This window comes from Mandrillus leucophaeus, unplaced genomic scaffold (genome assembly GCF_000951045.1).
Source record: "Mandrillus leucophaeus isolate KB7577 unplaced genomic scaffold, Mleu.le_1.0 Scaffold645, whole genome shotgun sequence".
NCBI classification, from domain to species: domain Eukaryota; kingdom Metazoa; phylum Chordata; class Mammalia; order Primates; family Cercopithecidae; genus Mandrillus; species Mandrillus leucophaeus.
Window position 1 is genome coordinate 455,225 of NW_012106975.1, and position 17,331 is coordinate 472,555.

A 17,331-nucleotide genomic window follows, 5' to 3' on the forward strand; every position below is an offset into this window, starting at 1 on the left:
TTTTTTGAGACAGATTTTCGCTCTTGTTGCCCAGGCTGCTGGAGTGCAATGGTGCAACCTCAGCTAACCACAACCTCTGCTTCCCAGGTTCAAGCAATTCTCCTGCCTCAGCCTCCTAAGTAGCTGGGATTATAGGCATGTGCCATCACACCTGGGTAATTTTGTATTTTTAGTAGAGACAGGGTTTCACCATATTGGCCAGGCTGGTCTCAAACTCCTGACCTCAGGTGACCTGCCCGCCTTGGCCTACCAAGGTGCTGGGATTACAGGCGTGAGCCATGGCACCCGGCCTCTTTTTTTTTTAATACAATTTTTAGTTTTATTTTTTGTGGAGACAGGACCTTCTGTATTTGCCCAGGTTGGTCTTGAACACCTGACCTCAAGTGATCCTTTTACGTTGGCCTCTCTAAGTGCTAGGATGATAGGCTTGAACCAGCATGCCCAGCCAGCTTCCTGAGTTTGTTTGGTTTTTTTTTTTCGTGACGGAGTCTTGGTCTGTTGTCCAGGCTGGAGTGCAGTGGATCTCGGCTCACTGCAAGCTCCGCCTCCTGGGTTCAAGTGATTCTCCTGCCTCAGCCTCCTGAATAGCTGGGATTACAGGCATGCACTAACCACACACACCTAATTTTTGTATTTTTAATAGAGATGGGATTTCACCATGTTGGCCAGGCTGGTCTTGAACTCCTGACCTCAGGTGATCTTCCTGCCTCGTCCTCCCAAAGTGCTAGGGTTATAGGTGTGAGCCACCCCACCTGGCCAAGAATACCTTAATTATTTCTAAAGGCCCTATCCCCAAATATAGTCACATTCTGAGGTACTAGGGTTTAGGACATCGACATAAGAATTTAAGGGAAACACAATTCAGCTTATTGGACTCTGTGCTGTGGCTCCCAAAATTCACGTCCTCATATGCAGATACATTCATTCCATTCCACAAGCCCCAAAAGTCTTAACTCATTTTAGCATCCACTCTTAAGTCCAAACTCTTATCTAAGTATCATCTAAATCAGGCCAGATGCAAGGACTCACACCAATAATCCCAGCATTTTGAGAGGCCAATGGCTTAACGCCATATAGTTCAAGGCCAGCCTGGGGAACACAGTGAGACTCCGTCTTTACAAAATAAAAATAGAAATAATTAGCTGGGCATGGTGGCATGAACCTGTATTCCTTGCTATTCGAGAGGCTGAGATGAGAGGATCGCTTGGGCCCAGGAGTTCAAGGTTGCAGTGAGCTATGATTGCACCAGTGCACTCCAGCTGGGTAACAGAGCAAGACCCTGTCTCTAAATATAAAATAAATAAATAAAAATAATGTTATATAAATTAATTGGTAATGGCTGAGATTCAAGGTGTGATTTATCCTGGGGCAAAATTCCTCTTCATCTATTCACCTGTGAAACCAGACAAGTTATCTGCTTCCAAAATACAGGCATGTCCTATATAATAATGTTTCAGTCAATGATGGACCTCATGTATGATGGTGATACCATAAGATTGTTACATCATATTTGTACTGTACCTTTTCTGTGTTTAGATGTGTTTAAATACACAATACCATTGTTTTACAGTTGCCTATAGTATTTAGTGCAATAATATGCTGTATAGGTTTGTAGGCAGAGTAGGCTATACCATGTAGTCTAGGTGTGTAATAGGCTAGCCCATCTAGGTTTGTGTAAGTACACTCTTACTTATTTTTGTTTTCATACAATGAGAATGCCTAATGATAAACTTCTCAGAATGTGTCTCCATTGTTTAGTGATGCACGATTGTACAATGGCAGGACAGGCATAGGTGTAGGTTAGACATTCCTATTCTAAAAGAGAACAATTGGAAAAAAGAAAGGGTCATGGGTCCCAAGCAAGTCCAAAACCAAGCAGGGCAAATGTCATTAGATTTTCAGGCTTTAGAGTAATCCTCTTTGGCTTGATGCCCTGCCCTGTGGGCTCAGTAGGGTGGTGATCCTGCCCTGTTACCTAGGAGGAGACAGCCCCACCTGCCACACCTGTGCCCTCTGGGCCTGTGTTAGCAGTGGCAGCCCTGCCTTCTTTTGAGCCTCCTTAAGGGTCATTCTTCCCTTTTCTTGAAGGATAACTTGTGTTCACAGCTGGATAGTTTTATTAGCCCTGTCCTATAGATTCCTGAAAGTCCAATAGCCTTCCTTAATTTTGTCCCCATCTCTGTCCCTTCAGTCCAAGCTGGCAGTGTTTCTGTTGCTTTAACCCCATCTCTATTCCTGGCTTCTGCTGAGATGGCTGACTGAATCCATAAGTCATATGCTGGTAATCGCTTTAGCAAATTGTTGTCCCCCTACACTCTTGATGTCCTCTTTAGATTATGCTTTTTCATTTTTTACAATGTGGATAAACTGAGAATTTTCTAATCTTCAGGTTCTGGTTTCCTTTTTGTTGAACAATTCCTTCTTTATCTCTCTTTATACTGTAAAATTTCACTATAAGCAGCAAGGAGAAATCAGGCCACACTTCAGCACTTTGCTTGGAAATCTGAGTGAAATATCCAGATTCATCACTTACAAGTTCTACTTTTAAAACAGTAAAACACAAGTCCTCTGCCACTTCATAACATGGACTGCCTTTCTTCCAATTTCCAATAACATGCTTCTCATTTCTGTCCGAGACCTCACCAGAAGCATCTTTAACATTCAGATTTCTACTAGCATTCTCTCTATATGTAACTATAGAACCTTCCTGTACAACTCTTCTCTTGTTTTTCTGAGCTCTTACCAGAGTTGCCTTCAGTGTCCTTTTTTTTTTTTTTGAGATTGAAGTCTCACTCTGTCACCCAGGCCAGAGTGCAGTGGTACAATCTCAGCTCACTGCAACCTCTGCTTCCCGGGTTCAAGCAATTTTCCTGCCTCAGCCTCCCAAGTAGCTGGGACTATGGGTGCACACCGCTATACCTGGCTAATTTTTTGTATTTTAGTAGAGACAGGGTTTCACCGTGTTGCCAAGGCTGGTCTTAAACTCCTGAGCTCAGGCAATTTGCCCACCTCAGCCTCCCGACATGCTAGGATTACAGGCGTGAGCCACCACGCCCTGCAGTGTTCATATTTCTAACAGCAGTCACTTCAGAGCCATCTAGGTTTCTTCTAACATGCACCTCAAAGCTCTCTGGCCTCTATTACCTACTTTCAAAACCATTTCTACATTTTAAGGTATTTGTCACAGTAGCACTATACTAACCAGTACCAAACTCTGTATTAGAAAGGAAGAAAAGAAGAGAAACTAAGACAGAAGGCTTTTAAAAACAATAGTGTACCTCACTTTGGCTACCACCCAGTAGTAGTTTTCCTTCTCTTTATCAGAATTTATTTAACGAGTGGTCTAAGGCCAAGGCACAGTGGCTCACACCTATAATTTCAGCACTTAGAGAGGCTAACACAGGAGGATCGCTTGAGGCCAGGAGTTTGAGACCAGCCTGGGCAACATAGCAAGAATCTGTCTCTACAAAAAAAATTAAAAATTAGCGTGGCATGGTGGCATGCAGCTGTAGTCGGTCCTAGCTACTCGGGAAGTTGAGGCAGGAGATCCCTTGAGGCCAGGAATTCAAGGCTGCAGTGAGCTACGATCACACCACTGCACTGAAGCGTGGGTGACAGAGCAAGACCCTGTCTTTTAAAAAATAAAAATAAAGACTCAGCTAAGATTGTTTCTATCCCCACCACTCACTCCATTGAAATCTATGAACTGTGTTTTGTTGGTAACCTTTTTTCTTAGTTGATGGTATGACTGTTACTCAGCCAGTTACCCAGGTTAATCTATCTGTTATCTACTTCCTTCTACCTAGCCTTGAATCCCCCTGCCATGTCTATAATAAGTCACCAAGAAGCCTTGCTGTTGTCTCTTAAATAGTTCATGATGCCTGTTCTCTCTTTTCCTTACCATTACTAGCCTAATCCAGGGCCTCATTATTTCTTGTCTAGACTACAAGACTTGTTTTTTTTGTTTGTTTTTTTTTTGAGATGGACTCTCACTCTGTCACCCAGGCTGGACTGCAGCGGCGCAATCTCGGCTTACTGCAACCTCCACCTCCTGGGTTCAAGTGACTCTCCTGCCTCAGCCTCCCGAGTAGCCAGGACTACAGGTCCATGCCACCATACCCAGCTAATTTTTGTATTTTTAGTAGAGATAGGGTTTCGCCATGCTGGCCAGGCTGGTCTTGAATTCCTGACCTCAAGTGATCCTCCCGCCTTGACCTCCCAGTGTGTTGGGATTATAGGCATGAGCCACTGCACCTGGCCTGTTTCAGCTTTTAAACATTCTTCCTACATCTATCTGCCATCTTCTCTTATCTAGGTGTTGGCAAACTATGGCCCTCAAACCGGTTCCTGCCTGCCACCTTGTTTTGTATGGCCCATGAGCTAAGAATCATTTTTACATCTTTCTTTCTCTCTTTATTTTAATTTTTAATTAATTATTATTATTATTATTTTTGGAGACACAGTCTCGCACTGTCACCCAGGTTGGAGTGCAGTGGCGCAATCTCGGCTCACTGCAGCTTCAGCCCCCTGGGCTCAAGTGATCCTCCCGCCTCAGCCCCCAGATAGCTGGCACGAAGCACATGCCACCATGCCCCGCTAATTTTTTGTATTTTTTGTAGAGACAGGGTTTTGCCATATTGCCCAGGCTGGCCTTGAACTCTTGAGCTCAAGTGATCCTCCCGCCTCAGCCTCCCAAAGTGCTAGGATTCCAGGCATGAGCCACCGTGCCAGGCCCCAAGTTGCCTCTTTAAATGGTCATGATTTAGTACAATATTTGCCTCATCTAAAACTTTGTGTTTTGATGTAATTTCACATTTAAGAAAAGCTGACCCAGACCAGCTTAGACAACATAGTGAGACCCCCGTCTCTACAAAAATAATCGAAAAATTAACTAGGTGTGCTGGCACGTGTCTGTTGTCGTACCTACTCAGGAGGCTGGGGTGGGAGGATTGCTTGACACCAGGAGGTTGAGGTTGTGGCACGCTCTGGTTGCACAACTACACTCCAGCCTGACTGAGAGAATGAGACCCTGTCTCAAAAACAAAGAATTTTTTTTTTTTTTTTGAGATGGAGTTTCACTCTGTCACCCAGGCTGGAGTGTGGTGGTGTGATCTCGGCTCACTGCAACCTTCACCTCCTGGGCTCAAGCGATACTCCTGCCTCAGCTCCCAAGTAGCTGGGATTACAGGCACCCACCACCATGCCTGGCTAGTTTTTGTATTTTTAGTAGACATTGGGGTTTTACCATGTTGGCCAGGCTGGTTTTGAACTCCTGATCACAAATGATCCACCCACCTTGGCCTCCCAAAGTACTGGGATTACAGGTGTGAGCCACTGCGCCGGCAAGAATTTTTATAAAGAGGAAAATGGAAAGAATAGAACAAAGAACACCCATATACTCTACCTAGAATGTCCCTTTATCCATGCATACTATATATTCCCTAAGGACAAAGGCTTTTATTATATAACCACAGTTTATTTATTAAAACCAGAAAATGTAATCTTGATTCAATAATGTTATCGAATCCACCATTCATATTCAGAGTTTGCCTATCTCAGTAATGTTCTTTGTAGCTGTTATTTTATGGGAATTTTTTTTCCAGAACTGAAATCCAACCCCTAAATTATGCTTGTTTTGCCTTTTAGTTTCCTTTAATCTGCAACAGTTCCTCAACCTTTTTTTGTTTTTCATGATCTCTACATTTTTGAAGATTTCTGGTAGTCACTGTATTAGAATATCCCTCAATTTGAATTTTTCTGCTGTTTCCACATGGTTGAAATCAGGTTATATGTTTTTGGAAGGAAAACCAAAGAAGCAATTTGACTTCAAAAGGCACAGAATATCTGTGTGGGGTGTTATTCGGTAATGTTAGTTTTGATCAATCCACTGTAAATTAATTTGAAATTAATAAATAATTTATAAGAAGATATTTTCAGATTATATAAATATCCTGTACTCATCATACTTTCACCCATATTTTTAGCAGATGGTCTTGCTAAAAATATTTAACTTGAATTTAATAATGAGACATAAATTCAGATTGTGGGACATTTTATAAATTAGCTGGCCTGGATCCTTCAAAAATGTCAGTGTTATATGCACAAAGGTTACAAGTTAAAAGAGTTCAAAGAGACACAACGACCAAGTAAATGCATGAACCTTAACTAGACACTGGGTCAAAGAAAAACAACTATAAAGACCATTTTTTGAGAATAATTTGAGAAATTTTAATATGGACTGTATATTAGATAATTTACCAATATTAAATTTCTTATTTATGCTAACTGTATTGTGGGTGTGCAGATATCTTTTTTTTTTTTTTTTTTGAGATGGAGTCTCGCTCTGTTGCCCAGACTGGAGTGCAGTGGTGCAATCTCGGCTCACTGCAACCTCCGCCTCCCGGGTTCACAGGATTCTCCTGCCTCAGTCTCCCGAGTAGCTGGGACCACAGGTGTGCGCCACCACACCCAGCTGATTTTTTTTTTGTTTTGAGACAGGGTCTCACTCTGTCACCCAGACTGGATTGCAGTGGCGTGATCTTGGCTCACTGCAAGCTCTGCCTCTCGGGTTCACGCATTGTCTTGCTTCAGGCTCCCGAGTAGCTGGGACTACAGGCGCCTGCCACCACACCTGGCTGATTTTTTTTTTTTTTTTTTGTATTTTTAGAAGAGACAGGGTTTCACCATGTTAGCCAGGGTGGTCTCGATCTCCTGACCTTGTGATCCACCCACCTCAGCCTCCTGAAGTTTTGGAATTACAGGCGTGAACCACGGTGGCTGGCTGCAGATATTCTTTTTTACAGAGATACATGCTGAGAATTTTTGAGATGAAGGGTCTGTAACTTAGTTTCTTCTTATTAGTTTTTTAATTTATTATTTTTTTTGAGATGAGATCTTGCTCTGTTGGCCAAGCCAAGTGCATTGGTGCAATCACGGCTCACGGCAGCCTTCACCTCCCAGACTCAAGCTGTCCTCCCACCTCAGCCTCCCAAGTAGCTGGGACTACAGCCATGTACTACCATACCTGGCTAATTTTTTTATATTTTGTAGGGACAGGGTTTCCCTATGTTGGCAGGGATGGTCTCAAACTCCTGGGCTCAAGTGATTCTCCCACCTCGGCCTCCCAAAGTGCTGGGATTACAGGCATGAGCCACTGTGCCTGGCCTAGAACTTATTTTCAAATGGTTCTGCCCTACCCCTCCAAAAGAAATCTCTGTATACAGACAGAAGTAAAGTAAATGTGGCAGCTTGAGAATACTATAGGTAAAGAATATATGAGTGTTGATTACATTATTTCTTTAATATTTTTAGTAAGTTTGAAATTTTCAAAATATTTGAAGCAAAGAAAGTTAGTTTAAAAAAGGGAAAAAATGGAGGAGGGTCACAATAGTAAATATATAAACTTAGAAGTTTGAAAATAGGTTTATGGCAAGTGTCTATACTGTAACATAATGAAATATTCATGCAAATTTATTTGATCCATGTAGATTGAACTTAATGGAAAAATACTGGTGGAAACTACTATGCTAAACTTCATGTTTTCTTTTTTCAGTATAGACTATGGTCGAAGAAAAAGAAATGCTTTTAGGATTCAGGTAGAAAAAGGTGAGTCTTTTATTGTTAGAGCTAAATTATCGATAAAGTTATATAAACAATTGTTTGAGCTCATAGCATTTTTCTTTTTGTTTCAGTATTTAGCATAATTAGTAGTGAGAAGGAACTTAAGAATTTAACAGAATTAGAAGATGAACATTTAGCAAAAAGAGCAAGACAAGGTGAAGAGGACAATGAGTAAGTATACAAAATGCAGCGTTTTTTTAAACCATGAACCTTTTCACGTTACATTCCTGCTTGTAAAACTTTCAATGGCTCTTCCTTACCAACAAAGCCCTGCGTAGTATTTACCTAACCTCTTCAGCCATATTGAATGTTCTTTATTCCCCAAAGAGATCAAATTCTCTGTGGCTGTGGTTCTGTTGAGTTAGAGCATCATTTCCCTTTCACAAACTCCCACTCAGCCCTCAAGAATCAATTGAAATGTTACTGCCTTTATTAGGCCTAAGACCCCTTTTTAAATGTTTCCTTAGCTTCTAGTTACAGATATTTGTTATAATCCTTATGATATCATATGGCATTGAAATTATTTGCTTACTTGTTTGCATTACCAACAGTACTGTCTCATTACCTTCTTCTTCTGCCCTAACACAACATCAGATATATAAAAAGGTGCCAATTAATTTTGTTTAAGAAATAGTATTGAGAGTTTTAAAAATATCTTTATTGAGGTATAATTGACATCAGTAAGCTCTACTTTTTTTTTTTTTTTTTTTGAGATTAAGTCTCACTCTGTCACCCAGGCTGGAGTGCAGTGGCACGATCTCGGCTCACTGCAACCTCCGCCTCCTGGATTCAAGTGATTCTCCTGCCTTAACCGCCCAAGTAGCTAGGGTTACAGTCATGTGCCACCACACCCGGCTACTTTTTTATATTTTTGGTAGAGACGGGGTTTCACCATGTTGGCCAGGCTGGTCTCAAACTCCTAACATCTAGTGATCAACCCACCTTGGCCTCCCAAAGTGCTGGGATTACAGGCATGAGCCATTGCGCCCACCCGGCCAAGCTCTACGTTTTTAAAGTGTACAATTTGTTAAGTTTTGACGTAGGTATATACTCATTGAACTATCACCATAAGCAAGATACTGAACCTTTCCATAAATATCAAAAGTCTTCTTGTTCCCCTTTGCAATTCATTTCTCCCTCCACCCCTGTTTCTAGGCAAACTTTTTTCTTTTTTTTTTTTTTGAGATAGTGTTTTACTCTGTCACCCAGGCTGGAGTTCGATCACAGCTCATTGCAGCCTTGACTTCCCAGGTTACTTGATTCTTCTACTTCAGCCTCCGAAGTAGCTGTAGGCACATGCTACCACACCTAGCTAATTTTTTGTAGAAACGGGGTTTTGCCATATTGCCCAGGTTGGTCTTGAACTTCTGGGCTCAAGCAGTCTGCCTGCTTCAGCCTCCCAAAGTGTCGGGATTATAGATGTGAGCCATAGCACCCAGCTTTAGGCAAGCATTGATTTGCTTTCTGTCACTGTGTGTTACGTTGCATTTTGTAGAATTTTATTTGGAATCATACTTTTAAAGTCTGGATTCTTTCATTCTTTCACTTAGCATAATGATTTTGAGGTTTATCAATGTTGTGTGTATCAATAGTTCATTGCTTTTTATTGATGAGTATGTGTGGACACGCCACAATTATTTTATCTGTTTATCTGTTTTTTTTGTTTTTGTTTTTTTTGAGACAGGGTCTCACTTTGTTGCCCAGGCTGGAATGTAGTGGAGTGGCATATCACAACTCACTGCAGCCTCTACCTCCTGGGCTCAAGCGATTCTCCCATACAGGTGCATGCTACCATGCCCAGTTAATTTTCTAATTTTTTGTAGAAACAGGGGTCTCACTATGTTTCCAGGCTGCTCTCATACCACTGGGCTCAAGCAATTCTCTTGCCTCAGACTCCCAGAGTGCTGGGATTACAGGTGTGAACCACCTTGCCTGACCTATCTGTTTATCTCTTGTTGGTCAGTTGGTTTGTTTCCAGTTTCTGGCTATTACAAATTAAGCTGTGATGAACATTTATGTCCGGGTCTTTATGTGGACAGTATTTTCATTTCCTTTATTAAATATGTAAGATTGGAATAGCTGGGTCATGTGATAGATGCATATTTAAGAAATTGCCAAACTATTTTCCAATGTATTTGTACCATTTTACTTTTACATTAGCAGTTTATGAGAATTCTACTCTTTCTACAAATTGCTAATATTTGGTATGGTCAGTGTTTAATTTTCAGTAGTATTTCACTGTAAATATGACATTAGCTTTAGGTTTTTTTGTAGATGTCCTTTGTCAGATTGAGGAAGTTTCCTAATATTCCTAGATTGCTGAGAATTTTTGTCATGAATAGATACTGCATTTGTCAAATGCTTTTCTGCATCTGTTGAAACATCATTATGGCCTTTCCCCTTTAGTCTATTAATTTGGTGAATTACATTGGTTCCCAGTATTAAGCCAATCTTGCATTCCGGGGATAAACACTACTTGGTCCTGATATGTTATCTTTTTAATGTATTGTTGGCAGCCTGAGCAACATAGCGAGACCCTGTCTACAGAAAATTTAAAAATTAGCCAGGCATGGCGGTGCATGATTCTATCCCAGCTTCTTTGGTAGCTGAGGTAGGAGGATTGCTTGAGACCCGGAGTTGAAGGTTACAATGAGCTATAATTATGCCACTGCACTCCAGCCTGGGTGACAGAATGAGATCTAGTCTCTGAAGAAAAAAAAAAAAAAGAAAAAGAGTATTTGTTTGATGTTGTTTTCTTGAGATGGAGTCTCGCTCTTGTTGCCCAGGCTGGAGTGCAATAGCGTGATCTTGGCTGACTGCAACCACTGCCTTTCGGGTTTAAGCCATTCTCCTGCCTCAGCCTCCTGAGTAGTTGGGACTACAGGCGTCCACCACCACTCCTGGCCAATTTTTGTATTTTTAGTGGAGAGAGGGTTTCATCATGTTGGCCAGGCTGGTCTCGAACTCCTGACCTCAGGCAGTCCGCCCACCTCGGCCTCCCAAAGTTCTGGGATCACAGGCTTGAGCCACTGCTCCTGGCCTTGATCATATTTTTCTTTGTAATTTTATAATTACTGAGGTTAGGTTTTTTGTTATTTCATATTTGTTTTGTGAATGGCTTGCTTTATGGGTTTTTTTTCTATTTCATTTGAGAGGTATTTGAATTTTCCTTATTAGTTGTTGGAGTGTTTTGCATAAAATATACTTCTTTTTATATGTATTACAACTGTTTTCCCCATGTTGCCACTTCCCTTTTAATTTTTGTTTGCACCGTCTTTTGATTAGAGAAGTTTTGCATTTTTACATAGTCAAATCTCTCAGTCTTTTTCGTTTTGGTTTATGCTGATATGCTTAGAAAGACCTCTCTCACAAGAGTGTGTAAAATAATTACTTACACTTTTTTCTTCTTTCTTTATGATGTTTAACTCTTTAATCCACTTGGAATTTTTTTTCTTTTTTTAGGGCATAAGTTGTAAGGCAAAACTTTTTTTTTTCCCCAAATAGTTGAATGATATACCTTATTTACATTGATTAGAATTGCTCCCAAGTAATACTGATTAATTTTAATGAACATAGAATTTGCTGGGGTTTTTTTTTTTTTTTTTTTTTTTGAGACAGGGTCTTGCTCTGTCACCCAGGCTTCAGTGCACTGGCACAATCATGGCTCACCGCAGTCTTGATGTCCCAGGCCCAAATGATCCTCCCACCTCAGCCTCGTAAGTAGCTGGGACTACAGGTGTGCACCAGCATGCCCAGCTAATTTTTTAATTTTTTTGTAGAGACACAGTCTCCCTTGGTTGCCCAGGCTATAATTTGTATCTTAATGTCTTAATTATAACAGCATTTCATTGCATTCATATGAAGCTTTCTACAAAAAAAAAAAAAAAAAAAAAAGTCCTTTTCTTATTTAAATAATTTTTTTTTTTTTTTTTTTTGAGACAGAGTATCATACTGTCAGGCAGGCTGGAGCACAGTGGCACGATCTTGGCTCACTGCAACCTCCATACCCTGGGCTCAAGCAATTCTCCTGCCTCAGCCTCCCAAGTAGCTGGGATGTGCCACCACACCTGGCTGAGTTTTGTATTTTTAGTAGAGACAGGGTTTCACCATGTTGACCAGACTGCTCTCTGTGAACTCCTGACCTCAGGTAATCCACCCGCCTCGGCCTCCCAAAGTGCTGGGATTACAGGCGTGAGCCACTGCGCCGGGCCTATTTAAATAATTTCCGAAGAAGTTTTAAATACTAGTAGAGTCCTAAAGTTACTTGAAGCTATTAGATAACAACTTTCAGTTATAATTAATTAAGACTACATTCTCAGCTTGTAGTTTATTAGGATTTATACTTCTTTTTTGATACAGGAAATTTATTTGCTCCTTCATCCCTGATGAACAGTCTTGGAGAAGTTGTATTTGGTTACATGGTTTGGTTATGTTGACTTTGTGAATTTGTTACTCAGAGTGCTTAATTATAGGTTGCTGAAGTATTTCCTCTACCTGAATCTGATATCCCCAAATGAGACCCTTGGGCCTGATGGAATTTGTATCTTTTATTTATTGCTAGGATAAATATAACTATAATTTATTTTGCATTTATTATATGTTGTAAATGCATAAGAACTTTGCAAGCATTTATTTAATCCTTTGATAACTCTGGGAGATAGACATTACTTATTAAATCTCCGTTTTATAGATAAGGAAGCTGATGCTTAGAGAGGTTAAGTAATAACTGGTTAAGTTGGATTTTGAATCCTAGTTTTTCTGATTCCAGAGTTTGGACTCTTAACCACCATAATTGTTTGCCTGAATATATTTACTTGTTTTGGGTAATCATTTTTTTAGGATATGGGAGAGAAAGTCTTTAAAACATTTTTCCCTCTTTTTACTGAGGTATACTGAAAGCTATTCTGATGATGATTCAAGTATGGAAGACTACCCAGATCCACAGGTAAGCCAAACATTTAGTGGGTCCACTTTGATTTTTTCTTTTTTAGTCGTTATGATACCTCCTTTGAAAAACTCAGTAAGAGCTGGGCATGGTGACTCACACCTCTAATCGCAGCACTTTGGGAGGCTGAGGCATGCAGATCACTTGAACCCAGGAGTTTGATACCATCCTGGCCTACATGGCAAAACCCTGTCTCTATAAAAAGTACCAAAAAATAAGCCTGGCCAACACGGTGAAACCTTGTCTCCATAAAAAATACAAAAATTTGCCGGGCATGGTGGCATGCACCTGTGATCCCAGCTACCTGGAGGGGCTGAAATGGGAGAATCACTTGAGCCCAGGAGGTTGAGGCTGCAGTGAGCTGCAGTGAGCTGTGATTGTGCCACTTTACTCCAGCCTGGGTGACAGAGTGAAGCCCTGTCTTTTAAAAGGTTAGCTGTCGTGGCTCACACCTGTAATCCTAGCACTTTGAAAGGCCAAGGAGGGTGGATCACTTGAGCTGAGGAGTTCGAGACCAGCCATCGCAGAACCCCATCTCTCCCAAAAAAAACTCCCGAAATTAGCCAGGTGTAATGCCTTCAGTCCCAGCTCCTCAGGAAGCTGAGGTGGGAGGATCACTTAAGCCCAGGAGGCAGAGGTTGCAGTGAGCTGGGATTGCACCACTGCACTCCAGCCTGAGCAACAAAACCAGATCCTGTCTCAAAAAAAAAAAAAATTAGTAAGAAATAGAATAAAAGGCCAGGTGCTGTGGCTCACATCTGTAATCCCAGCACTTTGGAAGGCTGAGGCAGGAAAATCACTTGAAACCAGGGGTTCAAGACCAGCTTGGGCAACACAGCAAGACTCTGTCTCTACAAAATACAAACAAAAATTAGCTGGGTCTGGTGGCATACACCCATAGTCCCAGCTACTCAGGAGGCTGATGCTGGAGGATCACTTGAGCCCAGGAGTTTGAGGCTACAGTGAGCTATGATTGTGCCATTCTACTTCAGCCTGGGTGACAGACCTTATGGCAAAAGAGAGAGAGAGAGAAGAGAAGGGAAGAAAGAGGGAGAGAAAGAAAAGGATTAGGGCTAAAGGGAAGGAGAGAGGAAGGACAGGGAATAGAATAAGAGACTTTAGACATCTTCATCAATAAATAATTGAACACTTTCTGTGTTCAATATTGGTGATGGATTAACCATCCTTCCAGTATTTGTGTTATAAGTCAGTTATACAAGGAAAAAGAAGGGAAGAGGATAGCTAGAAATAAGGGCAGACAAGAATAGAGTAATTAATAGTAAAAATGGAAAAAGGGATATACTTTTTGTCAAGGAGATGGCATTACTAATGAAGAGGCTTGATTAAAGGAGAATATGGAGATAATATAGTCAGCCCTCACCCTCCATGGGGGATTGGCCCTAGGGCCCCACATGAATACCTGCAAATGTTCAGGTCCCTTATGTAAAATGGCATCATGTTTGCATATAACCTTATATACATCCTCTTGTTTACTTTAAATTATCTCTGGATTACTTATAATGCCTAATGCAATGTAAATAAGATGTAAATAGTTTTTCCACTATTTCTTTCTTTTTTTTTTTTTTTGAAAGGGAGTCTCACTCTGTTGCCCAAGCTGGAGTGCAGTGGTGCAATCTCAGCTCACTGCAACCTCTGCCTCCCAGGCTCAAGCAATTCTCCTGACTCAGCCTCCTGAGTAGCTGGGATTACAGGCAGGGTCTCACTTTGTCGCCCAAACTGGAGTGGAGTGGCGTCATCTTGGCTCACTGCACTCTCTGCCTCCCAAGTTCAAGTGATTCTCATGCCTCAGCCTCCTGAGTAGCTGGGATTACAGGCATGCACCACTACACCTAGCTAATTTTTGGTGTTTTTAGTAGAGATGGGGTTTCACCATGTTGACCAGGCTGGTCTTGAACTCCTGGCCTTGAGTGATCCACCCACCTTGGCCTCCCAAAGTGCTGGGATTACAAACGTGAGCCACCATGCCCAGCCTACACTGTATTTCTTAATATTTGTATTATTTTTACTGGTGTATTTTTTTATTGCTTTTTATTTCCCAAATATTTTCGATTGAGGTTCATTGAATCCCTGGATGCAGAACCCTTGGATATAGAGGGCCAACTGTTTGTCAAATTATTTATAATTTGCTTTTTATTTTTTCCCTTGGTATATGAGTTTTGAATTTATTATCAAAATATTTGATCCAATTTTTGTGGGGACAGGGTCTCGCTCTGTCACCCAGGCTGGAGTACAGTGGCATGGTCCTAGCTCACTGCAACCTCAAACTCTTGGACTCAAGTTGTCCTCCTACCTCAGCCTCCCAAGTAGCTAGGATAACAGACATGTGCCACCATGTCTGGGTAAATTTTAAATTTTTTGTAGAGACAGGGTCTCGCTATGTTGCCCAGGATAGTCTCGAACTCCAGGCCTCAAGCAGTTTTCCCAGTTTGGCCTCCCAAAGTGTTGGGATTACAGGGCATGAGCCACCACGCCCAGCCCCAATTTTGATTTAATGTAATAATAGTGACTCTCAATGGCAACCAGCTCATTTTCATACTTCTCTAGTGTATTTTTTTTAGAAGCAACCATGCTTACTTATTTTATTTAACCACCAATTATGAATTGGTTTTCCATTGGAATGAAGTCTTTTTGAATAGTAAATGCTTGTTTGCAAGTCATCTTATTGAGGTGGAGTCTCACTCTCACCCAGGCTGGAGTGCAGTGGCGCAATCTCGGCTCACCGCAACTTCTGCCTGCCAGGTTCAAGTGATTCTCCTGCCTTAGCCTCCCAAGTAGCTGGGATTACAGGTGCCTGCCACTGCGCCCAGCTAATTTTTGTATTTCTAGTAGAGACGGTGTTTCACCATGTTGGCTAGGCTGATCTTGAACTCCTGACCTCAAGTGATCTGCCCACCTCGGCCTCCCAAAGTGCTGGGATTACAGGCATGAGCCACTGTGCCCAGCCTAACACCTATATATTCTGATTATAAATGTTCTGAGAGAAGTTGTTAAAAAAATAAAGAAAACATTACTATAGGCAGTACAACTTTTATGAGTACCTGTTGAGTAATTTATGCTAAACTTTTGTTTTATGTTTCTGCCAGTCAGCAAATCACATGAACAGTTCCCTGTTGTCTTTGTATCGAAAAGGAAATCCTGATTCTGTTTCAAATACTCCTGAGATGGAGCAAAGAGAAACCACCTCTTCAACACCACAGATAAGTTCCAAAACAGGCTCCGTTCCCTTGAAGACCCCTGCCAAAGATTCTGAGGGAGGATGGTTTATTGACAAAACCCCAAGTGGAAAGAAGGACAGTTTTTTCTTGGACCTATCAGATGAGAAAAGTGATCCTAAGAAGTCAATAACTGAGATACAGGTATTTTTGTAATGAAATTTTAGCCCCATGTCATCGAAGTACATTTTGACCTTTTAATTGAATACAGTATCGAGCAGATACTTGTGCTTTGTGGAAAACATAAGAACTTTGAAATATATGGAGAATTTGATCACATCACACTACTTGCCATTCTTTCTATCCTAGTCTAAGCCTTTTCTTGTTCTTGACTTAATTATTGAAACAGCCTTCCAACTGGAGTCTGTGTCCTTTCTTGTTCCCCTAGTTTATTCTTCACACTGAGATAGCTTTATTTTTTTTGAGACTGGATCTGGCTCTGTCACCAAGACTGGAGTGCAGTGATGTGATCTTGGCTTACTGTAACCTCTGCCTTCTGGGCTCAAGCCGTCCACGACCTCAGCCTCCTATGTAACTAGGACTACCGGCGTGCGCCACCACACCTAGCTCACTTTTATATCTTTCTAGAGATGGAGTTTTGCTGTGTTGCCCAGGCTGGTCTTGAACTCTTGGGGTCAAGTGATCCACCTGCCTCAGACTCCCAAAGTTCTGGGATTATAGGCATGAGCCATCACATATTATCATTCTTTATTTAAAACCCTCCAGTGGCTTCATTCAGTCTCAAATCCAAAGGCCTGTGACAGCCACTAAAGTCTTTCATGATTTGGCTGCCTGGCTTTCTCTTCAGTTTCGTCTCCTACCACCCTGTTAGGTATGTGAATCTATTTCCTCAGCTGTAAATTTTACAAACTCAAGTACAAATCAAGTGTTTCCCGTGAAAATTTAGTGTCCAAATTGAGATGTGCTATTAACTTAAAGTGTACATTAGACTTTGAAGACTTACTAAAAAATATAGAATGTAAAACATCTCATTAATAATTTTTTATATTGACTGTTGAGATGATAATATTTTGGATATACTGGGTTAAGTAAAATAGATTATTAAATGAATTTCATATGTGGCTCACATATTCCTCATGGACAATGATGCTTCAACTGGTTTCTAAGAACCAAGCCCTTTGATTTGGCAGAACCTTTCCCCTTTTGATTTATTAATAGGCCTGTCCAAATCTCTTTGCTTTAATTATCTGTGTCATCCATCTATAGAGAACATTGTTGTGGTGGGCAAGAACTCGAGTCTTAATGCTGAATTACTTTTTTTGGTTTGAGACGTGGTCTGCCTTGTCACCCAGGCTGACATGGTACAGTGGCATGATCACAAATCACTGTAACCTCCACCTCCTGGGCATAAGCCATCCTCCCACCTCAGCCTTCCAAGTAGCTGGGACTATAGGTGCCCACCACCACACCTGGCTAAGTTTTGTATTTTTTGTAGAGATGGGGTTTGGCCATGTTGCTCAGGCTGGTCTTGAACTTCTGAGCTCAAGTGATCCACCCACCTCAGCCTGAATT

General features: G+C 41.3%; 1 protein-coding gene across 5 annotated transcripts in view; it reads left to right on the forward strand.

Annotated features, from left to right (window-relative positions):
• The window catches only part of NVL (nuclear VCP-like), a 113,525-nt gene that overhangs the window by 16,490 nt on the left and 79,704 nt on the right, over positions 1–17,331 (forward strand). For 3 of the 5 annotated variants that reach the window (XM_012000978.1, XM_012000977.1, XM_012000980.1), the window contains 4 exons: positions 7,553–7,605; positions 7,692–7,791; positions 12,508–12,565; positions 15,670–15,942. In XM_012000978.1, coding sequence (XP_011856368.1) covers positions 7,553–7,605; positions 7,692–7,791; positions 12,508–12,565; positions 15,670–15,942 — 484 coding nt within the window. The remainder of the gene's footprint in view (positions 1–7,552; positions 7,606–7,691; positions 7,792–12,507; positions 12,566–15,669; positions 15,943–17,331) is intronic. The other 2 variants (XM_012000979.1, XM_012000981.1) reach the window with 2 other exon arrangements.